This window comes from Metopolophium dirhodum, chromosome 1 (assembly GCF_019925205.1).
Source record: "Metopolophium dirhodum isolate CAU chromosome 1, ASM1992520v1, whole genome shotgun sequence".
NCBI classification, from domain to species: Eukaryota; Metazoa; Arthropoda; class Insecta; order Hemiptera; family Aphididae; genus Metopolophium; species Metopolophium dirhodum.
In genome coordinates, this window is record NC_083560.1 from 98,433,208 (window position 1) to 98,460,164 (window position 26,957).

A 26,957-nucleotide genomic window follows, 5' to 3' on the forward strand; every position below is an offset into this window, starting at 1 on the left:
CTATAAAAATCAAAATTGATATGACAAATTATAGGCAATACCTCTTAGGTATTCAAGTTTGTCCCTATTTTTGTAGTCGCTAACTTGTTGGATGACATGAAATTAATAAATTATTGAAGCCTCTATGCCACCCTTCAACATAATTATTTGTTCTAGGTAAACCAGCTATAGTAGACGTATAACAGTAAATCTAAATTTTTTTCTGAAGCAAAAACTAAAATCTGATTTTCAACTGGTTCAATGTCATTTATAAAAAATTGACGACCATCAATAGTTTGGGAAAAATTATACGGTATTGTAATATCTGTTTAAGTTAATGGGTTGGATGGAGCAGAACTATTAATTTGTCGTATTCGACATAAAGTGCGTTTAATATAACTTACTGGAGGGAGAGCTCCGTGAACTGCTTACGAACACAATGTTGACGCTTCGGAAACAATCTGATCTGGATTATCTTGAGATGACTGATCTCGAATCTTCATTTTATTTATACAAACGCGTCATTAAATTTCTAAATTAGAAATTATATGATCATGTTTACTAGGCACTAGGTGGTAAATGGTAAACAGTAAATGGGAATACTTGTTATACACATTATTCATATAAAATATTCTTATTATTATTCTATTTAATTATTCAAACGTTAAGTTATACAATGAAACAAAAAAGTAAAAACACTTTTGCTTCTTATTTTGTCAAAAAAAAAACAATTCATGTGATAAAATTGTAATTGATGATAATACCAAGGTGAGAATGACTAAATTATACTCAAAAATTATATTAATTAATTTAATTATATATTTTATAATTGCTTGGATGTAATTATTACTTATTATATTAATGAATGTGTTTCCAAAAAGTTACTAAAAACACAGAAAATGGATCTAAGATTAATGAATGTGTTTTCCAAGAAGTTACTAAAAACGCAGTGTGTAGCTACCTTTATGGTGAAACTTATTTAATCGATGATGGTCACATATTTGATCTTGGTGGTATTAAGAGTAATTCTTAATATTTTCTTAAATGCGGTCATATTTTTTACTTAAACCATCATCGAGTAAATAAGTTTCACCATAACTATAGATTGGTATAATTTTTGGTACAGTTTTCCACTGATTTGTGATTATGTTAAACAAAATAGGAAGATGGTGTTTGGCTCTTTTGCTCATAATTAAAACATACTGCAACAAGTGAAATTTGGTGCTTCTAACTCAGTACCAAGGACTATATGAACAGCATAATCTTCATCTAAATATTTTCTACCTACCAATGTAATATATTATTTTGAAAAAATAAGAAAAGAAAATATAAAAATAAAACTTCAAAAGTGGTTCTTTATCAACAGTACACTCAAAAAATTCATGGGAAACAATTGTTAACTGAAAGTATTCCATTAAATCTGGTAAATGTTTATTCCGATTTTCTCTATCATACTTGATCCATTTCAATAGAAATTTATACACCTATTAATAATTAGAACATTATTTAGTTTCAGTCAAGGCGTTTCGGAGGAGTTCAATAACAAACACTGTGGCACGACAATTTTAAATATCTTTATTTTGAGATTTACGATGAAAATTGTTGTTTATAAATGGTTTTTATTGGTTATAGGAGAAATAATTAGTATAAATTACTAATTAGTATTTATTTATTGTTGGTGGTCATAAGTTATTCGGACAAGAATGCATCCAATCGAATTTTCGCACATTGTCTACCAAGGTGGCTAAGTTGCACTTATATCAGGTGGATTGCCTACTTTATATGTTGTCGCAAATTGTAGGCGATTATAATAATTTTTGTAATTAATAGCAACCATTTAAATAAACAAAATAAAATAAATGTATTATAATTACACAATCACACATTTTCTACGTACGACTTTGTTTTATTGTGCCGATATTCTCATTAACGATACCATACCACGACCAAGATCAAATACTTCACGTCAAAGCCGTAATGCAACTAGAATTCGAAACATTGCGAATGAAAGGACTGATATACAGGTATCTTGAGTCATTGTACGCGTGGTTTTTTAATGATTATGGATCGATGACATGGAATTTCGTTAAAACGAAAAAAGACGTGTTTCTTTATTTTTAACAAACAATTTTTTCATAACAATTTCAAAATTTTTAAACACGCAGGTGTAACCAATAGTGAAATCAAGTTTATTTTTTCAAACAGCAACTACTATATTTTTCAATGGATTATGCTAAAGCTTTTTTTTCTGAAAATTTTGATAGTTAAATCATCAGTTTTGGTTCACTAGTTTATTAAACTATGGCTCTCTAAAGTTTAGTAAAATCTACATTAATACTTTTAATTTAAATAATTGGTACCTATAGGTTTAAATTACAAAAGCTAAATACATTTTTCTTATAACTAACTTTTATAACTTGAAATTGGAACCATAAGTTCCCTATATTGATTAGGTTAGTTTGTAACCTAACTTAGACATTCTTTTAATCTAAGTTAATTACAGATTTTAAATTCTTAGCGAAGCGATGAATGTATTGATTTTACAATGATGTGTGTTTTTTTTTTAATTTTTTTAATTATTTTTATTTTTGTGTCTGTCATCACCTTTTAGGACAGTAAAAGTGCTTGGATTTTCTTCAACAGTAACTTTTCTGATAGGAAAATGAGTCTAGTTGGTACTTTAGGGGGTCAAAAGTAAACATTTCCCAGTAGTTTTCAAAAGCGACGTGAAAAACAAAAGAAAAATTAAGGAAAGACGGGAATTTTTACGCAAAACTCTTTTCGAGAAAATCGATTTTGGTTTTTGGTGTAACTCTAAAACCAACGACCGTAGATACTTAAAAATTTCACTAAATGTTTATATTAGCATTTTCTATACACCATAAAATTTTGAAAATATTTTGACTCTTTTTGAGCTGTTTACGGACATTGTCAGTTTTCAATTTTTTTAGTTTTTTTTTTCTATAAATATCAATAAAATTTTATCTGTTGAGTAAAAAAGCTTGAAAATTTAATAGAAGGCTCCTAGGTTATTGTTTCAAAGGGGCAGATGAAAAAAATTAAAAATCCTTAGTCACAGTTTTTATTTATAAGCATTTAAAGTTCAAATTTTGACAAAATACGGAAAAATCACGAAAATTAGCAAATTATTTTAAGTTGAGAATACATAAAAATTTTTCTTTTTAAAACCAAAAATTTGAAAATTTAATATAAGAATACTCATAAGTTTGTCTACCTTTATCAAAAAAAAAAAATGTCTACAAGAAACTTAAATTAAATTTTTATGAGCGTCTGAAATTTATATTTTTATTACATTTGATATTCACTCGATTTCTCATGTAACAATTTTCTTATTTTATTGTCATTAAAAAACAAATGACTGTAGATACTTAAAAATTTCACTTAATGTTTATATTAGCATTTTCTATACACCATAAAATTTTGAAAATATTTTGACTCTTTTTGAGCTGTTTACGGACATTGTCAGTTTTCAATTTTTTTAGTTTTTTTTTTTATAAATATCAATACATTTTTATTTGTTGGGTAAAAAAGCGTGAAAATTTAATATAAGGCTCCTGATATATCGTTCTAATAGCAGTTGAAAAATATTAAAAATACATAGGCACAATTTATTTATATGCATTAAAAGTTCAAATGTTGACAACATTTATCAAATTTAAAATGTAATAACTATTATTGTAAGAAAAGTAACTGTGGAGTTATTAATTAAAAAATATAGGCTAATTTAAAAAGGGTTAAATTTGGTTTTTTTTATTCATTGAATTTTAGTACGGTTAGGTTAGATTAGGATAACTTTGATACTTTGGAGTTAAATCATACACTTACGTACAAACAACACGGGGTCCGCGATCTACCGCAGGTAGATTGCCTACCTGATAATATACTGCTGCGAAGAAGAATTTTTATTCCGAGCAACAGAAAAGTTAAGATAAATCTACCGGGAGGGACAGCTAGTAATATATATTTATAGTTCATACACATAACGGGTATATAAGAATTGGTATAGCTGTTACAAGTGTACACACGTAATATTTTTTGGGAATAATATTAAAATAATCAGTCGTTGAAAACTATACACAGGATGATACAAAAGTTCAGAATCATATAATAATACAGGGTACATTAAATTTCTATTGTATACATTTATAATTTTTCAGTCGATGAATGTAAAAAAAATGGAAACATATGCGGGACACGCACAACCGTTGTAAAAGAAAACTAGGTACTGGGTCGGCAAACTCAATGAAAAAACAATGGCCTTTAGTTGAACTTGAATCATTTTTAAACTCTGGGGAAAATGCACGAAGGTAAATAAAAATACTGTTTGGAAAAATAAATATTTAAAAATACATTTTTTTATAGTTCTGCGAGCAACATGGGACCACAAAGTGAAGAAGATGTAAATATTGATATAGCTTCGGTCGATTCGCCTTGTCAGGAGGAAGAGTTATTCGGGTCTTCATTTATAAAGAAACCAGTAGAACCACCGCTGCAAGATGATGAAAGTTCTTTAAAGAAGAAGGAAGCACGCTTTAAAACAAACAAACTCCCAATTTTGTTGGCAAAAAGAAATGAAGAAAGAAATAATAGATATTAAAAAAATTGAAGAACAGAACCAGCTTGTTTAGATGCAAAAAATAATAAAAATAAAGATGATGATATTGATTTATTTTTTAAAAGTGCAGCTTACAGTGTCAAAAAATTACCCAAAATAGCCACAAAAGAAGCTAAATTGAAAATGTAGATGAACTCGAAGAAAAATATACCTAGTACTTATCCACAACAATTTCATTTTCAATGTCCATTATAATATTATTAATATTGTTTTCGTCAATTGCAATAAATAAGTCATCTTCATGCAATTCATTAGCTTGATCAACCGGTATAACTTCTTGAAAGTTGTCACTTTGAATAATGGTATGTGAAGAACGCGAAAGAGAATTTCCACGAAGAGATATTATGTGTCTTTCTAAAAAAAATCAATATTTGTAGGAAAGTCTATGTCTCTAAAAGTTACTACTTAATAGTTTCTTAAAGCTTGATTCTACCCCTGCGGAACTCGCAGTTAATTTTCCATGTTTAAAAATAGGTACAATCAAACCTGACCACAAAGGTAAAAAGGTGGATAAGTGGATGACGCTCTGCTGTACAGTAGGTTACAAGTGGGTCACTGTAATGGATGGTGTCAAATTTGAATTCAATGATATAATATCATTGTATAAGAAAAACGATTCTGAGCGAAAACAGTCAGTCAGCCTATGATATTACCAAGTATATTTGATGATATTATTGTGAATAAAGTAATTTATATATAACCTAATTACGTGGAGCCTTGTTTTAAATTTTCAATCCTTAGCCATAAAAGTTGAACATTTTATAAATTTTTAACTACAAAATAGTTATTACATTTTAAATTTGATAAATGTTGTCAACATTTGAACTTTTAATGCATATAAAAAAAATTGTGCCTATGTATTTTTAATATTTTTCAACTGCTATTAGAACGATATATCAGGATCCTTATATTAAATTTTCACGCTTTTTTACCCAACAAATAAAAATGTATTGATATTTATAAAAAAAAAAACTAAAAAAATTGAAAACTGACAATGTCCGTAAACAGCTCAAAAAGAGTCAAAATATTTTCAAAATTTTATGGTGTATAGAAAATGCTAATATAAACATTTAGTGAAATTTTTAAGTATCTACGGTCATTGGTTTTAGAGTTACACCAAAAACCAAAATCGATTTTCTCGAAAAGAGTTTTGCGTAAAAATTCCCGTCTTCCCTTAATTTTTCTTTTGTTTTTCACGTCGCTTTTGAAAACTACTGGGAAATGTTTACTTTTGACCCCCTAAAGTACCAACTAGACTCACTTTCCTATCAGAAAAGTTACTATTGAAGAAAATCCAAGCACTTTTACTGTCCTAAAAGGTGATGACAGACCCAAAAATAAAAAAAAAAAATAAAAAAAAATAAATAAATAAAAAAAAAAACACACATCATTGTAAAATCAATACATTCATCGCTTCGCTCAGAATCTAAAAATGCATACATTTGATTATTAATGGCACTGATGTGGGGAAATACATAATACATAACATTAATGACATTACCTTCTTGAATGTATTCATTGTTCTTTTCAAATATTTCCTCAGCCCAACTCTGAAATAGATTTTTTTCACTATCAAGATCAATATTTTTGTTCCTGGTCCCAGATTCGTTGGTAAGCCTTATTCCTACGTTCTAAGGTACAAAATACTAAATTTTAAACTTCAGGGACCCCAGGAAGACAGACGGTGTGTAATTGAGAGGCGTCAGCTAGCAAAAGTAAGTTTTTAGTACTTAACTATGTATAATTGTATAAATATATATAATATATATATTATTTGTATGACAATTACACATATCACATAGATACAAAACTTGGTTTAATTATGTTCTATAATTATCTTATAAAAGTCAATAAATTAAATAACTGTTGGTATTGGTAAAATCATGATAAAATACTTTTTGGGAAGTTTTACATTCTAATTAAATTCTAAATAAAAAAAATACATTTGCTACCTGCTCTGATATTCTCTAATATAATATGAACGAGGTAAGCTTATAATAAAAGGAGGAACTCTATATAATATAAGCAACTTACACCAATAATAAAGGAAGGAACCGTAGTTTGGGAGTTTGGCCCCAAGTATATTAATTATATCTTATATGTATAACAACGGTTATCAGTATACCTGTGGTTATTACACATTTTATTAACTAAAATTTAAATAAGCCTAGCATAAGTTGTAATTTATTTTTCCCTTTAAATTTAAATTGTATGAATTACTATTAAATCATGTTTAGGAAACATAAATGTTAAACAACACTTAACAAAACTTTAACTTCAAATTAAAATGATGAATGAATGATACATGGATATCATTGATAAACACAAAATTACAAAAATACAAAATAGGTAATATTATATTATTATGTAAGAATGTTCTTAACATTTGATTTTATAATCTACACAGGACATAGGTAAATCCTAACCTAACGTAATACTGTAATAGGCATCATGTTATTACAAATAAAAAGTAATTTATGAAATAGGTAGGTACGTAAATAATAATGGGTTCAATAATTTTGGTGGCTAAGCCTCCTCCCAAAACACCCCTAATCAACGCATAAAAACAGAGCCAGATTGATATACATAAACTTTCGAGCCCTGGTTAACATAATATATGTAATTGATATGAAAATTAACCAAAATTACATTTTCAAATTGTAATTATTGTCAGTTTTTATATTTAATAATAACTAAATGATACACATAATATATAGCTATAATTAGCATTAAATATTTTATCGACAGTAATTTTAATAGTGGTATCAAAAAAATAATTAACAAATAAATAGTATTATTGTTTTTTCCAATAAATAACCATCTAATCAACATCTTTAAAACTGTGACCTTAGCTACTATTGCGAATACTTTATCAAATTTGATATCTCATTAATTGTATTTTGTCATTTACGACTAACAGGTGTAGGTACTTGTTAGTTATTTATGCAAAAACTACTAAAATAAAACTTGTATAATCCTCGTAGGTATATTATAAATTTTTATTAACCATAGTAAGTTTTCATATAATAAAATACCTAATTGAAATAATCGAATAGCTCTACATTAAGATTGACCTATTATTGCTATTATTGCGAATACCTACGTTATCGAATTTAACATCTCATTAATTGTATTTTGTCATTTACAACTAACAGGTGTACTTATTTGTGTTCAAACTAGGTACTAACATAAAATGAGCCGATAACTGTCATCCATTATTTTTTTTATTGACTATTATAAGTTTTCATATAATACAATTTCTAATTTAAAATATAATCGAGTAGCTCTAAATTACGATGGATGCATACGTACCTAGGTATAAATACCGGTCTCATTTAGTTTAGTAACAACTTACTGTTGTGCAGTTATCTCTATAGTATATATAGGTTCCTTCTGTTGTTCTATTGAATTTATTTTGTGCGTTTATTAATAAGCAACATGGCTAAGATTATATTTTTGATTTCCATAATGTTTCTAAGTTCTTACTTAACGGAACAAGCAAAATTATCACACGATAACATGATTGATACATCTGACATAGAAACTAATACATTGAATGTAAGTAAATATTATGTAATATTTTAAATTTTTTGCTTATACGATATACCTACAATACATTAACACCTGTGATAAATACTGATTAGGTACCTACTAATACTATTGGTATACGACACTGCTGGGTTTAGACGAATTAGACTTAAAATTCTAGAGACATGTGCCGTAGATACGGAATGTTATGCAGCACTGCAAAAGGTAATATCATGTATTGCTAAATGTAGCATCACTTTGTTGTATATAATTTTTTATAAATTGTAAATGTACCCCGTCATGGCTCAAGACTCACGAGTAATAATGTAATTTTTATTTTAATTAATTATATGGGCTGGACCCTTTGACAATAAACATTACATATTTGTGACTCCCTTGAGGGACACCCGATAAAACTAGAAACAAATTAGACTTAATATCAAAATATTATTATAATATTGTAATATTATATTTTAATTCTTGTGCGGTTAAGTAAGTGTATATAATATTATCAGCGTAATATTTTGATTATTATAATAAAAAGTCACAGGATACAGAGTACATATCACTAATTTGTAGGTAGTTGGTCGATGCTTTTTGTTCGAATCTATTTATTATTACATGTTCCGATACGAACGTATTGAAATATAGTACAAAACATTTTGTTTTTTACAAATAGGTATAGATATTAGGTATAAAATAAATATAAATGTTCCAGAAAAATTAATATAATGAATAGCAAATATACCGACATTGAATAATACAATTTTCTTTTATATACAACTGTTATACAGGTACACTATAATGTTCCTTGAATAGGGAGGAAGATTGGGCTTCTTACGTCCTGTTTGATATTTAATAGGTATCTGCGTTTGGGCACTCGGTATTTCTTTAAAAATAATTCAAAGGTTGGACATAAAAATAAAAAAGTATTATGTTATACCTCTTTTTAAGAATTACAATATAAGCCATATATATGGCATATTATATTACACTACCTACCTATAATCAGGGCCGTATTACCCAATAGGCACTATAGGCACTGTGCCTAGGGCCTACGAACATTTTAGGGCCTACGAAAATGAAATTTTTGGTTACGATTTTTCTGTAATATTTTTTTTTAAAGTTAATTAACTATTTGTAGATGTTAGCACAACAAATAAAATATTTTTTATAATATTTCTCGTATATTTATATTTAATGTTCGTTATCGTAATTCGTAATAATCACTTAATGAAATCAGATTGGATAAACCATAAACCGATAAAATGCATACGGTATACGGGAAAACGACTGTGTATGATGAATGAAACGACGATTTCTGTTTAGAATATTTTTGGAAATAATACAAAAATAATATCATTTACGTAATATAAATAATATTTATCGACCGCGGACTCACCCACACACACACACACACGCGTGGACATTATATGCGGGACTTGTTCGGTCGGTATCGCCATTCGCCGTATCGAAACGATAAGACAACATTTAATTATTCTTAAGTAATCCTTGTCAATATTGTTATTTGTTCGTAGCAGTCCGCAGTTCCGTACTATAAATTATAATATCATTATTCATTAATATCGTTTATTGTCAATTGTAAATCCAGTATAGTGAACTTTAAACGGAACAATCTCTGAACAGGTACTTTAAAATTTTAATCTATATCTTACGTTAGATAATATATTAAAATAACATCGTATTTAAAATTATATCATATACTGATATACTCTTATAAATGTTTATGTATACATTATTAGAGTAGAACTAGTAGAAGTAATATTGAAATGTCTGGTGATGGGTACAAAAGGATGCACGAAAGTGGTTCTACTAAAAGAAAAAAGAAAGAAAAACGAGATTTATACATCAGTCAACAAATGGGGTCCATGAGCAAATTCATAATAACACAAAATCGTTCTAATGCAGGTACAAGTACAAACCAAATTGAGATTTCAAATAAAAATCAACTAATAAATATTATGACAGATGAATCTAAAATTGAAGGTAATTTATTAGGTTCATCTCCTAAGAAAACTGAACCAAATTTGACAACTCCCTTAAACGAAACTACAAGTGTTATAACTGAATCTATACCAGATAAAGTTAAATCCAATCTGACCGACCTTAGTAATTTAAAATTTAGTAACGATCCTGCACATTGGGAAATTAACGCTGATCTGATTTCTTATTTTTCTGAAAATATTCCTATTCAAAATGTGGATGCAGATTTAACTGTATCTGCTAGACAATTTGGTAAAAAAATGAGATATTTCAGAAAGGAATATTTTTCACGAGCATTAGGAAATGGTGAGTGTGTAAATCGAGACTGGCTGATATATTCGCCATCCACTGGATCAGTGTATTGCTATGTGTGTAAAATTTTTCGTCATTTGCAAAGTAGTGATAAATTAACACTTGTGCATCAATTCGAAAGTGGTTTTGATGATTGGAAAAATATTAATGTTAGAATGGAAACTCACGAACAATCTAATGACCATTTTAACTCGATAAAAAAAATGGTAGACCTTCAAAAATGTAAAAAAATAGATGTGGAATTAATAAATCAGTATAATAAAGAAAAAATGTATTGGATTCAAGTTTTAAGACGAGTTATAGCAGTAATTAAGTTCTTATCGTCTAGAGGATTAGCTTTTAGAGGAGATTCGGAAGTATTTGGCTGTCCAAAAAATGGTAACTATTTAGGTTGCCTTGAACTTCTTTCTAATTTTGATCCTTTTCTTGAAGAGCATATAAAAAAGTTCGGAAATCCTGGCAAAGGAAATATATCATATATGTCATCTACGATTTGCAACGAATTTATAGACATTCTTGCTACTACTCTAAATTTAAAAATTGTTTCTGAAATAAAAGAATCAATATATTTCGGTATTAGTATTGATTCGACGCCCGACATAGCGCACATCGATCAGTTAACGATCATTATTCGTTACACCACCATTGGTCAAGGAAAAGTCGTAGAGAGATTTCTTGGCTTTGTTCCTATTGAACAGCATGATGGTAAATATCTTTTTAATGTATTGACTAAATTGCTTAACGATAACAATATTGACATATCAAATTGCCGTTCTCAGTCTTACGACAATGCGAGTAATATGAGTGGAATATACTCAGGAGTTCAAGCTCTTTTTCGTGAAGTAAATAAATTGGCCGAGTGGGTTCCCTGTGCTGCACATAGTTTAAACTTGGTAGGATCTGTTACTGTTGAATGTTGTACTGAAGCCATTAAATTTTTTAGTGTGGTTCAGTCAATTTATACGTTTTTGGCAGCATCACCTCAAAGATGGTCTATAATGTTAAAAAATATGAAGGAGTCTGTTTTTGTAGTTAAAAGTCTGTCTGAAACAAGATGGTCCGCGCGTAGTGATGCAACGAAGGCATTATCACTTAATTATGAAGAAATCCGTCAGGCTTTGATTGATATTTCATTATCAGAAAGACAACCTCCTAATGCTGTTAATGAAGCTAAGTCACTTGTTAAAAAACTCAATCGTCTTGAAACTGTTCTAATGTCTAATATTTGGAATGACATTTTACAACAAATTAATATTGTAAACAAATCGTTACAAACACCCGGTATTGAGATATGTACTGTCGTTAACCTCTATAACAGTCTTATATTATGTTTTAAAAAAATGAGAAGCGCCGAAGAATTTGATTTATTTGAAGAAAAAGCAAAAAAAAGAGTTTCTGGTTTGTCTGATTATTCTGAAATGGAATCTAGAAAACGTAAACATAAAGTCTCGATAAATGATGGCAATGCAATTGATGCTGTTGATCAAATGAGTGCTAGAGATAAATTCAAAACTCAAACATTTTATGTAATAATTGATAAATTGATTGTTGAAATGGAAAAACGAAAAAAAGCTTATTTAAAATTAGACGAAAGATTTAATTTTTTAACTAACGAGAGTTTAAAAGATGAAGAAATAAAAATAAAGGCAAATAATTTAGTTGAAGCCTATAAAACCGATTTAGAATCTTCATTTGTTAATGAGTTTTTGATTTTTAAGAGCTTTCGAGAAACTGGGATGTCTGTTAATGAAATGCTAATTAAACAAATAAATACCAAAATGGTAACAAGTTTTCCAAATGTAAACATTGCTTTTAGGATATATTTATCAATTTTTGGGACTTCGTGCGAAGGTGAAAGATCATTTTCAATTTTAAAGAGGGTTAAGAACTGGCAGCGGTCAACTATTGGACAAGATAAATTATCATCATTATCGGTACTTGCAATTGAACACGAATTACTCCAAGACATCGATACCGAAAAAGTTATAGAATCATTTGCAAACAAAAAATATCGTAAAAAACATTTGTAACAATAAATTTATATTAAGACATATTCTACATAATACTGTTATTTTTAAATTGTTACAATAAATTATCTTGTTTTATATTTAAATACAAAGAACAAAATGAAAAATGGTATAAAATAAGTTGTTTTGTATGGTTCCTGCAGTTTAATTTTAAATAATATATTTTGAGTAATGTAAAATGTATTTTTAGATGTGTTAAAATTGTCATTAGATAAAGTTATGATTATAAAGTTAATAATTGATTTTCAGGTTGTAAATATTTTTGATTTTAAAGACTTAAAACACTGCGAAAAACACTACCTCTCCCAAAAATTAGGTTTCTTAATCATTTAAATACTGAACACTACAGAACCGTATATTAGCACATGATGGGTAATAAAGAACTGTGCCTAGGGCCTACGATAGTGTTAATCCGGGTCTGCCTATAATAGATGTTAATAATATTAAAAAGAACCCGTGTTCTGTATGATTTAACTTGCCATATCTATGTAATAATCAACAAAAGAATAATACTTAATGGTGATATAAAATCTTATAAAATACGTGAGATCAAATATATATAATAATAATTAATACTTAATATACTTAAAATAATAAAACAAATAGAATAGGTACCTAGGTCCTTAAAGAACTTGTGTTAAATCAAATTATATTTTCATAATATATCGAATTCCCAACGCTTCCGGTACGCTGTAAGTACAGTAAATTGTAGCTGTCATTGTCAATTTGCCATTGTAATCGTAATGAATGTGCTAAATTATATACAATTATTATATTATAAACGAAAAACAGGTTTGATAATATTACTTAGGTAGTTAAGTGTTATATCTTATGATATCATTGTTATTAAAGTAATTTATTTTTACGATATGAATACAGTCTGTAAGTTTAATTAATTCTTACAACAAACATTGAATTCGAAAATAATATAGATTAAAAGTTTTTAAGTAACAACGAACGACATTATTAAATTACAACAATATAGGTAACTACTAACTACAATAAAATTGTTATTCTTCCTTAAAGGGGGTGTGACTCGTTTTCACACACATATTTTAGGTTTAAATGATAAAGGTACAACTCGTTTGCGCACATTTACCTCTGAGCAGAACAGCACATTTCCCTTCTCACTTTATTATAGGCTTAGGACTATCTGTTTTTTACAGGCGTGAGTAAAAGTGTGCATGACGTGTGTGTTTGTTCTGAATAAATATATAATTATACTATTAATAAGAAGTAATAGTAGTCTATTAATTGTAAAATTAAACTATTAAAAGACCATGACAGGAAAAAAAACAACTAGTTCTTAAAAAAAAATTCTTAACTAAAGAAAAATAGAAGTCCAAACTAAACTTGTCTACGGCTTTTGGGTAGCGAGTTATAGTCATTTAAAGTTAGCACGTGACGTCATAGAATCTAATCTCGCTGCGGCTGCAGTATGGCTCGTACGTACGTCGCGCGTCGTACATATTATTATTTCGCATAATATTATTACATAATATTATTATTTTGGGTTTGATATTTTTGTGTACAAAAATAATTACGTGCTACATAATATTTATTTTATTTTTAGTTCTTACTGATAAAACGGGTTTTTGTCGTTTTTTTCTAGGACTGGATTAGTATTTATTATTTTAGTATTGTTCTGTGTTTCTTTGAGTGTACTTGAAAATAAATTACGATTGTGGTTGACTTATCAATATGACCTCACCATATCAATTTGAACCAACGAAATCAGATTTCTGTGATGACTATGATTCTTTTAATACTAACCATAATGAATTTAGCCAATGCTTTGGTAGATCATTGCTTCAAATAAATAATTGGTGTGATTGTCAAAAATGCACAATATTACCATCGGATCGCAAGTGTATTTGCTGTTCGGAAATAGACATTTAAAATAAATTACGTGGTAAATATAAATGTGTGATAGAAAACCCATCGTTTTCGAAATTAATAATGGATGAAGAAGTTATTGACATCACTCGAAAACAAATCATTTCCAAAACAAAAAATAAGGGAAAAAAGAAGTTATTGTGCAATACTATCCTGGAAAATAAAACGAGAACATATCTGTGCTACAAACAATTTGTTTTCTGGGCAAATGAATGGACACATATAGGAAAAGGTAAATTAAATAACTTTTTTTCAAATTTAATAAAAGTATTTATTAGATTATTTACTTGATTTAGGAAATCGAGTTGTAATCCCAGCATGTGTAATAAATGTAATTCGTACAAAGTATGCCGAAGAAGATGGACAATACACTGGTTTTAAAAACTCAAAAATACCATATTAAAAATAAATTAAAATTACGAATAATCTGTAATTAATTATATTTTATTTATGAAAAAGTATACACCTTGATACTCAAATAATATTGTATACAACTAAAAGATAACTAGCCTGATTACAATAAAGTACAATAAAGTTTGATAAAAATACTTATTTTATTTATTAGAAAATCTTAAATATTTTTTTTTTCACGCATTTCGACTAAATCTGGTTTCGGTAAAAGAACGATATTTTGTGGATACATTTTCAGAGATATTCATAGGTTCTAAGATATTTTCTTTTGACAATTCTTCAATCTTATTCATAATTTGTTTCTTTGATCGTTCGTAAGTATTTTTTAATGTGTATTTTCGAAGAGATTTCGAAAAAAACATTTTATTACCAATTATGATTTTGCCTGTGTTATAATTATGATCTAGTATTACTAAAATGGAACGTAAATACATACCATTATATTTTAAATGTATGCGCTTCGGCATATATTTTAGTCGTACATTGTGGTAAGATTCTAACCGACCCGTATGAACAAAATGTTTTGCCTGTTCCAAATCTTTCATAAAATCTTTCGCTGTAAAAATTTTTTTTAACGCAAAGAATGATTCACTCAGAGGGTTAATCCATAATTTTTCATTTGATTCTTTTTCTGATATTGACTCATGTTCACGCCGTTTTATTTCTCCACTCGTTTCCCATTCGTGTTCATTACTAATATGATGTAAAACTGATAAAAAATGTTCAACCAATATTTTACTATTCCTTGGCAAGTTTGCGCCGACCACCATAAATGGTTGTTAATACTAGATTTCCATAAAAAAAACATCTGGATGTTTCTTTTCTAATGTTTTTAATCTCTTCATTAAACTTTTTGTTAAGTGCCATATATCAAACTCATGTTCAATCTCAGGGTGCTGTGTTCGTAAATAATACCATATACCATTATGCCTATCGGATAAAAATAATTTAATCTTCATATTTTCTTCTCTAGTTAAATTTTCTAATAATAATTCACACGCTTTTCTTTCGAGATCACCTTGAAACATACCTTTTTGTACGAGCTTAAAATCAATTATTTTACTTGTGTGTAGATCCATAATTGAATATGTGCAATATTTTGCGTAAAATCCAGGCGAATCAAACTGTCCATCACCCGATAACCAAATATCGGAATTTTTTAGTAATTCTAAGTTTTTTTTTTTCTATGGTCATCCCAAACTTCGCAAATAACCCGGCCCGTATAATATTTTATTATATTGTCATAAACTGGCCGAGAAAAAAACGACAAGTTAAGCGACTGACAAAATGCCGTCATTTGGGTAAAAAGTACACCCGATAACATAAGTGCTGAACCAATTAAAATATTACCTTGAGGACGACGTCCTATTTTCTTTTTTGCGATGACCATTGTAATTTATGACCTTTATTACAGACTGTCGTAATAAACAGTAAAGCACCTTGTGTAAACTATGTTTTTGATATTATTTTACTGCTACATTGACGAAAATGAATAAAAAGTTCAGATAAACAATCCCAAAAAACTATAAAACTTGCATTACTATCTACCTTTTCTAGTGAATGTGTTATAGCGCTAACATAATCGAGCTGCTCTTCATCTTTTCCATAAGTTGTTTCTGATTCGTCATCTGTAGAGCTAATATCAGATGGAAAATCGAATGATTCGGTAGCATCAGTATTTGTTTCATTATCCATATCACACTGTATACCTTTATCGTTCTTATTTTCGACATTTGAATTAATCAGATACTCTTCACTATTTTGTTCTTGACAATTATTCATACATATAATATTAGTTGATGTTAATGGTAGTAATTTTACTTTTTTTGGTGTACTGGTGTACTATCTCAATAATTGTCTTCTTACAGTTTTATGCGCATTATGCGCAGCTTTTTCAAAGTCTACATGAAAATTGCTTAAATGTATTATATTACCAGTAATTTGAATACATATATTTTATAACGTATTCCACATATTGATGTAAGTATCAGTATGTTTGTTACTTAAAAAACAAAACGCCACAGGAACATAAAAATTGTTTGTATATACGTTTAAGTATAAAGTTGAACAAAATATTTTGGAGCGAATGAAAATGTCCCAATTTTTTTTTACATATAAATATAAATATATTTTCATCATCACTAACAAAACAAAATGTATTACCTTTGTAAGTAAGATTATGCTGAACATCAATTAATTGTTTTTAACATCGTCTAAAGATTTTGGTATGATTGGAAAGGATTTTTTTCGTTTTTCATATATGGATCTTCGAATGAATTTCATATCGCTATATTGAAGATGTTCGGAGTTTTCAGTGTTTTGCAGTTCCCGGCGTATAAGTGTATTTGGTTTAAAATCCTCTTCGGAAATATCCTCTTTAAAATAAAAATATGTTAAAATGTATTTATCATTAATATATACTATATACCTACCTGACCCATAGAATTTCTTAAGTAAGTTTTAAGTCTTTTTAATGTCGAGAACGTTCTTTCAGGGGTAGCCGTGGAAACGGGCAATGGCAAAGAAAGCATAACATATGGTAGTAATTCAGAGAAATCATTCACTGAATCATATCTTTGAATCCACCTAGTTGCACCGTCTTTTTAATTTTTTAATTTTTAAATCTGCATTTTCTTGTTCAATAACATTATATATGACAGCACTTCGTCTGGGCGTATTAAAAAAAGTATACATTTTTTCAATAACTCCTAAACAATTTCTTATTTGTTGTAAATCACTGGCTGTTGAAACTGCGAGATTTAGTGAATGAGCAGCAAAACGTACATATACAGCTTTAGGATATTGAGTTTGAACATATGATTGTACACCTCGACATTTTCCACTCATATTACTGGCTCCATCATAACCCTATCCTATTAAGTACTGACAATCCAAGCCACACTCAATTAAACCTGATGAAATAGTTTAAAATGTATAGGTGTTTATAACTATACTTTAACTATTCTTATACAAATTTGTATTTATTATTTATTACCATTTAGTATTGCAGAAGATAAATGACTACCAGTTAAGTTTTCTAATTCAATAAACTTAAGAAAATCTTCATTTAAATTACCATCTTCATCAATATATCGCACACATAAGGTCAACTGTTCTGATGTAGAAATATCTGTAGTCTCGTCGGCTAAAATTGAAAAGCACTTACTTTCATTAACTTTAGATACTATTTGTTTTAATATTTTATTATTGCATATTTCTATAATCTGATTTTGAATGCCATGGCTTAAATATTTGATGTGTTGTTTTTCATTCTCTAATATACTTCTTAAAAATTCATCTCCTTTAGCTCTATACTTCAAAATAGAAAGGAAATTTCCAATATTATTGCTGTCATCTAAACAATTTGAAATGCATATTATAAAATTGTAATAAAACCACAGTGTATGTAATAATATACACTAACCATCATTCACACTCAATGTTTTATTTGTTTCTCCCCTGTGACCACGTAAAGCTAATTCTTGTCTACCACACATTATGATACATTCAACTATAGGAATTAAATGTTTTCTGTTTTCTTTTATTTGAAGTCTCCTAAAAAAAAAAATATTTAATTAATTTTGAATTAATACATATACTAATAAGAATATTATACAAACCTATCATTGTCTATTCGTTCAATTATGCTTTTCTCTCTTTTCTCTAATATGTTTAGAAAATGTTCTGCATCTAATGTAGCATTTATATGATAAGGTAATTTACTATGATCTTGAAACACCTAAAATTTTCAGTGCAAATAATGGTTTAAATAAATATTTCCAAAATATACAATATTTTTATTTTAATAACCTCTTTAGCTTTTTTCCAATTATTAAATTCTTGCAATACAAGCTTGCCAAGGGGTTGTTTTAAAGCACCACCAGTTTTTGAAAATATAACACATTTTTGACAAAATGCACCACTTAATTTCTGAGTACACGAGCCAAGGAAATTCATCAAACCATTTTGCTTGGAACCTTAAACCTCTTTTTTTATTATGCTCTAATATGGGATACTTGTACATCTTTGGTGGTACCCAAACATTTTAAAGCACCTATACATTATAATATTATATATTATATACTAGCCGACCCGTCACAGCTTCGCCCGTGATTGGTTGTTTATTTTGCCTTCGGACCATGATATGTAGAATTTTTTATTCAAATATTATTGTTTAATGTGATCGGCAAGTAAATATAAAAAACGGTTAATGAAAACGGATTGAAATTTTTCTAGCGTTATAAATGATAAAAATAAATACAGATAAAAAAGAAATAATTTATGGTTGATAAAGAATTTGATTGAAGTTGATGAAGAAAAAAAAACAATTAAAATAAGAATTTTATAAGACTTCTGAGTATATGATGTTTTTTGTTATATTTCCTGTTGAAATTAAAGTCATAAGATGATTCGGGTCTCCAGTTCGAGAAAATGCCACGTATAATTGCCCATGTGAAAAGCACTCTGTACGAAGATCTACGCCAACGTACTTGAATGTTTGACCTTGTGCTTTGTTTATGGTAATCGCAAAAGAAACTTTAACTGGGAATTGAAGCCGTTTGAAAGAAAACGGCAAGTCAGAGGGAATCATGGGAATTCTTGGAATAAATGCAATTTCTCCTTTCGCTGGCCCTGTAAGAATTACGGCTTCTATAATATTATTTCGCAACGATTTTATTTGTAATTTTGTATCGTTACATAAGTTCGGTGGTTGAAGATTACGTAATAATGTAATTGGAGCACCAATTTTTAATTTTAGTTTATGAGGAGGAAATCCCGAAGAAGAAAGAGAATTAAGAAATTCTTGTGGATAATGAATAGCATCATCTGTTGATGTAACTGTATCAATAGATAGACATTCACGTGAGTGTCCATCGAATTTTAGAAGGATGATATCATTAATTTCTTCTGCTGTTACATTTCTTGGAGAGATAATAGCTCTTTCACATAACCACTGATAAGATTTATTGGACAGATTAAAAATGTCAGGATAAACTGTAGAAATCAACTCTTCCACGTTATTGACCACCCGTCCAATCGTGTGATCGACAGAAATGTAACCATTTTCATTTTCTAAGGTTCCATTTCCAATTTTCAACAACTGTGCTGGAAAAATATCGTCCCCTCCGCATAAATAAACTCTCATGTTTGTTCGCAAATAAAGTTTTTCAACATAGTTCCATATAGGGGAAGATTTTAAGCAAGCATTAATGACATCAGCTCGAGTACCTTTAGGGATTACTGGTAAGGTTTGACGGAAATCACCAGCGAAAACAAATGTTATGCCACCCATAAACTTATTATTACACCTAAGATCTTTTAATGTTCGATCAATTGCTTCGATATGTGATCTGTGACTCATTGTACACTCATCCCACTCAACGAATGAGGTTTCTTGAAGAATTTTTCCAAGAGGGCCATTTTTACGAATCGGACAAACGTATTCAGTATCAAATAATACATTTAACGGTAACTTGAAAGTCGAGTGAGCAGTTCTGCCGCCACTAAGGAGAGTTGCTGCTATACCAGATGAAGCTACTGCTAATGCAACTTTACCTGAGGATCTAATTTGAGCCAACAACAAATTAATTAGGAATGTTTTTCCTGTACCACCCGGAGCATCTAAAAAAAAAACTCTTCCTTGATGATTCATTACGCTTTCTGTAATAACATTAACAGCATATTTTTGATCATTTACTAATTTTGGTAAATTGATTTCTACAAATTCTTGTAATCGGTTATTATCGTAAGAACGCAAAATTGAGAATTCAAAAGGATCAGATGCATTATCATTTCGAACAGGTGAGTTCATTCCAAATTCAGTTAAATATTTTTCAGACAGACAAACAACTTTATCTTCTATTTCAATCAAACCTCTATTAAATATTTCATCAGAAAAAGTAAATTGCAAGTCATTTAATCGAGTGCGCTCTGTATGAAGAATATCTTCACAAAAATCATTTCTGAACTGTTCCCACAAAGATTGAGGTTCAGACGGTTGGCAGAAAACTATGATTATTGCGAATAATTCTCTTAATTTTGAAGGACTTTCTGAAAGAGTTGCCTCCGCTAGAGTATTTTTCCATTGCTCGTCATTTTCTAACAGGCCCAAGAGCAAAACAGGTAGCTTTAAAAGTCGCGTGAATGACTCCATCAAAGGCCTTCAAGCTTTCAAATGAAGTAGGACCTTGTACATAATTTAGTAACAATCTTAAATGGAAGCACTCACTTTGATTTGGGTGAATCGTGTAAATTCTACCAATGGCAGTGTCCATTTTTATTCCTGGCCAACCGGGAACATCTTTTCCCCGTCTTCTCTTTAACCAGCCTCTGCTATTATCCCAGGTGTAATAAGAAGGAACTTCATGATAGAACAGTGTTTTCGCAAAATTATCATGTGAACACAGTTCAAAAAATGCAATTAGTGTCGTTTTTCTTGGATTTTCAATAACTTGATGAAGATTATTAGCATTAAAGAAAACACGCTGTCCATTTTCTAGATGAACAGCCAAGTGCTGAACTATCGGATCTCTATCATGGATTTCAAAATTGAAAATTCTCCAAAACGCTTCAGAAGTACATATATATCGACCATTCAAATAATTTGTAATCGCATCGTTTTTACGATTAACAGAAAAAGTAGCTCTATCTGATCCTTTATTAATATATTTACATATGTATTTTATCGCTTTAACCGAATGACAGTATTCTACGTTAATATGCGCATTAAAGCACCTAGATAGTATATAGTATAGCACTGGACAATACGGTACAACAGAGATTATAACAGGTAGTAAAAAAAAAATCCGAGTTGCGGTCGGGATCAAAACAGGTTAAATATCAAAATATGTAAAAATCCTAGTTGCGGTAAAAAAATATGATTAATAATTATTATGTTTTAAATATTGTCATAGTTACATATTATTATGCTAAATACAAAAATAAAATCTATACTATATATAAAATTGTAAGGGTTTTTCTTCGACCGCGCTAACCGAGAAAACTACTGGACCGATTTGGCTGAAATTTTTTTTGGCTGAAACCCGAAACTCTGCTGAAGGTTATAGTACCACTTTTGTCAGTAAAAAAGTTCATAAAAGTTCATAAAAAATTAAAAACAATTGTACCTATATTGTGCGTTACGTATTTTGACCGTTTTATTTTTGTATTTAGCATAATAATATGTAACTATGACAATATTTAAAACATAATAATTAAAAATCCTAGTTGCGGTAAAAAAATATGATTAATAATTATTATGTTTTAAATATTGTCATAGTTACATATTATTATGCTAAATACAAAAATAAAACGGTCAAAATACGTAACGCACAATATAGGTACAATTGTTTTTAATTTTTTATGAACTTTTATGAACTTTTTTACTGACAAAAGTGGTACTATAACCTTCAGCAGAGTTTCGGGTTTCAGCCAAAAAAAATTTCAGCCAAATCGGTCCAGTAGTTTTCTCGGTTAGCGCGGTCGAAGAAAAACCCTTACAATTTTATATATAGTATAGATTATATTAATTAATCATAATTGCATGTACCTATATACAAGCCATAATTTACAATAGGCATGTGCACAATTAATAGCATTAGTAAAATAAATGTTTAAATTAAATGTAAATTGTTATAGCAAATATATCTATTAATTAACTTACCTCTACTTTTTCTTCATCATTTAAATTGCGATCAATAAATAAAGCAATGTCATTATTTCTTATTGTTATACCAGAGTTGGTCAAGCAATTTGTTTTAGTCTTGCAGAAAGAAGTGAGTAATAAATAATATTATATACAAAGTGTAGTACATATTACAATACTACTGAACTGTAAGCGCTCAAGATAATAAAATTAATTTTAAGAAGTGTCAATCGAAAAATCAAGGCAAAGGAAAGCTAGAAAAATAACTATATTAAATTGAAAAATAAAATAAAAAATAACTTACATTTGTATCTCCATTGCTTATTTTTTCTTCATTAGGCTGTTGCTTTTCAGTAACATGAATTTTCATGGGTTTAGGATTACCTGATTTAGTCACATCAGAACCTAGTGAATTATCTGCCCGTGGTGGTGAATTTTAAATTTTTCTTTTTAAAAATTGTAATATTGATACATTTTTATTAGAAGTATCCATGATAGATGTATAATGTATTCGAGAAGTAAAATCAAAAAAACTCAACAATAAAATAAATTGGAATTATAATAATAAAACTCATAAACAAGAATGCGTAAGAGAAAATGATTTACAAGCATCTGTACACAAGCGCAAGTCTCAATCGATCAACATTTAACATTTTAACGTATTAACGGTTTGGAAACATAGATAATCAATTGTAATATCAATGTTTGGAAGCCGGCAAGACGTTGGGTAACGACACCAGTAAATGAACACTCCTAGTGAATGAACAAACTTTACGTTTTTAATTATTTTAAGAATTGGGCAACAGTGATGTCTATATAAATATCATTATAAAATACTAGAAATAATAGTTATGGTGACACTGTAAATATGAATATTTGATAATAATTTGATTTACTGATAATAGTGTTGTTTATTAGTCTTGTGTAGATAATGGCATGAATGATCTCAAATGTCTTATTTTTTGAAAAGTACTGGTTTACAAATTAAGGTTTTAAAGTTCAATTCATTAGATTTCAAAGGTAAATATATATTAATATTAATGTTTAAATGCTAAGGAACACGAATATGTCATTTTCAGTTATCTAAAATGCTTATTTAACCCTGATATCTTGGTGTTCATGTACTGGATTAGAAAAGTACTACAAATCTATTAAATGAACACAGTGTTCATTCACTGGAAAAGTAAAAATAATTGTTTTGCTTAAAATTTACAAAATTGAATACATAATGCTTTAAAAACAATTATTTATACATAACAATGTTGTTTTAAATTAATTATACCAATGAATGAACAGGTTTTTATTATTTGTTCATTTACTGGTGTTTCAATATAAATTCTAGTGAATGAACATTATCAAACAAAAAAGTATACTTTAAATTAATATTGTGTAACTATTTTTTACTTAGCATAAAATACATAGAAAATGGAAGAAATAAACAGACAAAAAAAACACGAAAGATTCAAATACAGCGAAGAAGACTTAAAAAAGGCCATGATAGCAGTTCAACAAAAAGAAATGTCTTTGTGTAAAGCCAGTTCTAGTTTTAATATTCCTAAAGGTACTTTATTTAATAAATTAAGTAAAAAAGTTCCACTGGAAAGAAAAATGGGGCCTAAAACATATTTATCAACTGAGGAAGAAATTAGAATTAAAAATTGGATTCTAGCCAAGGCAGCAGTTGGTTTTCCAGTCAGGCCTGATGATATTAGAGACTCTGTACAAAATGTATTAAAACTATTCACACGTGATACACCTTTTATTAATTGTAGGCCGGGTATTAAATGGTTCAATTTATTTTTAAATCGCCACAAAGAAATTGGAAAAAGAAACGCTGAAGTTGTATCAAAAGCAAGGGCTTTGGTAACACAAGAACAAATTAAAAACTGGTTTGCTGGTGTGAAAATTTTTTTAATAAATGAAGACTGTTTGGATATATTGGATGATAGTAGACGCATTTTAAATTGTAATGAGACTGGGATGAATACTTGCCCTAAAACAGGCAAAGTATTGTGTCTAAAGCAAATGCCAAATTTCTATGAGATTGCAAATGGTCCAGAAAAAGAATGTACAACTGTATTATGTTCCTTTTCCGCTGATGGTACATCATTTCCTCCAATGGTTGTTTGTCCATACAAACGTATACCTGCTGCAATTGTTAATAAATTACCCGACAGTTGGGTGTATGGTCGATCTGATAGTGGTTGGATGATTTCTTCTACTTTTTTTGAATATATTGCAAATTCTTTATATCCTAGTTTGGTCAAAAAAAAGGTTCCATTCCCAGTGTTATTATTTTTGGATGGTCACAGTAGTCATTTAAGCTTGGACTTATCTGAATTTTGTGCTGATAAACAAATACATTTGTATTGTTTACCTCCAAACGCTACACATATTTTACAGCCATGCGATGTCTCCATTTTTAAGCCGTTAAAAGCTCACTGGAAAAAAGTTGTCCATAAATGCAAACAGTCTGATTCAATAACAATAAATAAATTGAATTTTGCTGCAATATTTAAGGAAGCATTTGACAAAATAACTATTGAAGTCATCCAAAATGGGTTTAGAGCATGTGGTCTCTTTCCTTTTGATGAAAATGCGGTTGACTATGATAAATACATTCCAAACAGATCATTTAGTACATCAGACGTTTCCTCAATTTCAAACAATGAATTAAAATCTTATGCATTACCTAGACCAACAATTGATCAGTTTTTAATAGCAAAGCATGTCATCAAATTTGTTCTACAAGATAAAGTATTAACAGACAATGACGAAATTAGACATGTAATAGAAGAGTGCAATAAAGCTGAAACACCTGGTGGTGAGCAAATTCAATCTAATGTTGACGGATTTTTGAATTTTGATTTACAAAATATGCCAATGGAAATACTTGATGATTCATTTAATTTGAATATGTTTGATGAAATAGTGTATGATAACTTACACTGTACAAATATTGAAGTACCAAACAGTGACCAAATTAATAATAATTGTGTTTTTAAAAATTATGATGAGAAAAAGACTGATGAACTATTTAATAGTGAAGAAAATAATAAAACTTTAACCTTAAACGGTGATGAACAATTAAATAGCTTAGAAAATAATACAACTGAAGTAATAAACTATGATGAGAAAAAGACTGATAAACTATTTAATAGTGAAGAAAATAATAAAACTTTAACCTTAAACGGTGATGAACAATTAAATAGCTTAGAAAATAATACAACTGAAGTAATAAACTATGATGAGAAAAAGACTGATGAACTATTTAATAGTGAAGAAAATAATAAAACTTTAACCTTAAACGGTGATGAACAATTAAATAGTTTAGAAAATAATACAACTAAAGTAATAAACTGTGATAAGAATAATACTGATGAACAACTGAATATTGAAGGAAATAATAAATGTGTTTTTAAAAATGATGATAAGAAAAAAACTGATGAACTATTTAATAGTGAAGAAAATAATAAATGTGCTAATATGAACTATGATGAGGAAAAGACTGATGAACAATATAATAGTGAAAAAAGTAATAATACTTTAATCTTAAACTGTGATGAACAATTGAATACAGGAATCAAAATTAATAATTTGAGTGAATGTTTAATTGATAATATATGGTCAAAACATTTTCCATGGCCTAAAACTCATAGCACATTACAAAAGTCAACTAAAACATTTGAACGAAAAGTACCATATGCAATTACATCAATGCAGTGGCAAGAAATACAAAGAGAAAAAGAATGTGTTAAATTAAGAAAACAAGAAGCCATAGATACTAGAAAAGAAGAAAGAAAGCGGAAGGCTCTTGAAAAAGAAGTTACACTTGAGGAAAAAAGGAAAAAAAAGAACACAAAAAAAGATGAAGTAGAAGAACTCGAAGACCTCAAAAAGCTCATACCACAAAATCAAACCTCAACCTCAAAAGTAATTAAAACCAAGTGCTACACAGTTGGATGTTTTGTGATTGTTGAATATGAGGAAGAATATTTTCCAGGGGAAAAAAATAACGAGTATCAAGTTCGTGTGATGTGCATGTCAGGCTTAAATTGGAAATGGCCAGAAAAACCAGATTTATGTTGGTATAAAAAAGAATATATAATGCAACACATAATGCCTCCTAAATTAGTCAATACCAGAAAAGTATATGCTGTTCCTGAAATTAATAATTATAAAATGTAATTATTAATTAATTTATTAAAAAAATTATATTGTTTTGTATTATACCTAGTATACCTAACTAGGTAACTATTTTATAAAAGTTTAATTTTATGTTGTTTAATTAGTTATTATAAACATTGGTACCTAGATATTATGATAGGTAAAGGTATTTTTAGTTAATAAGTTTGCTTATTCATATTTAGGTACTGTACCTATTAGTGTTAAAACATTGGAAGTTTAAGTTTGTTTATTATTTTTTTTTAACATATTAAGTTTGAATATTTGTTTTTATATGTGACTATAAGTTTGTTTTAATATTTTATTTTAAGTTTGAAAGTTTGTTTTAAATTTA

General features: G+C 28.6%; 1 protein-coding gene across 1 annotated transcript in view; it reads left to right on the plus strand.

Annotated features, from left to right (window-relative positions):
- Positions 1–8,053: 8,053 nt before the first annotated feature.
- Positions 8,054–26,957, plus strand: part of LOC132934717 (cathepsin B-like cysteine proteinase 5) — a 30,092-nt gene continuing 11,188 nt past the window's right edge. The window contains exon 1 of the mRNA XM_061001055.1: positions 8,054–8,173. Coding sequence (XP_060857038.1) covers positions 8,054–8,173 — 120 coding nt within the window. The remainder of the gene's footprint in view (positions 8,174–26,957) is intronic.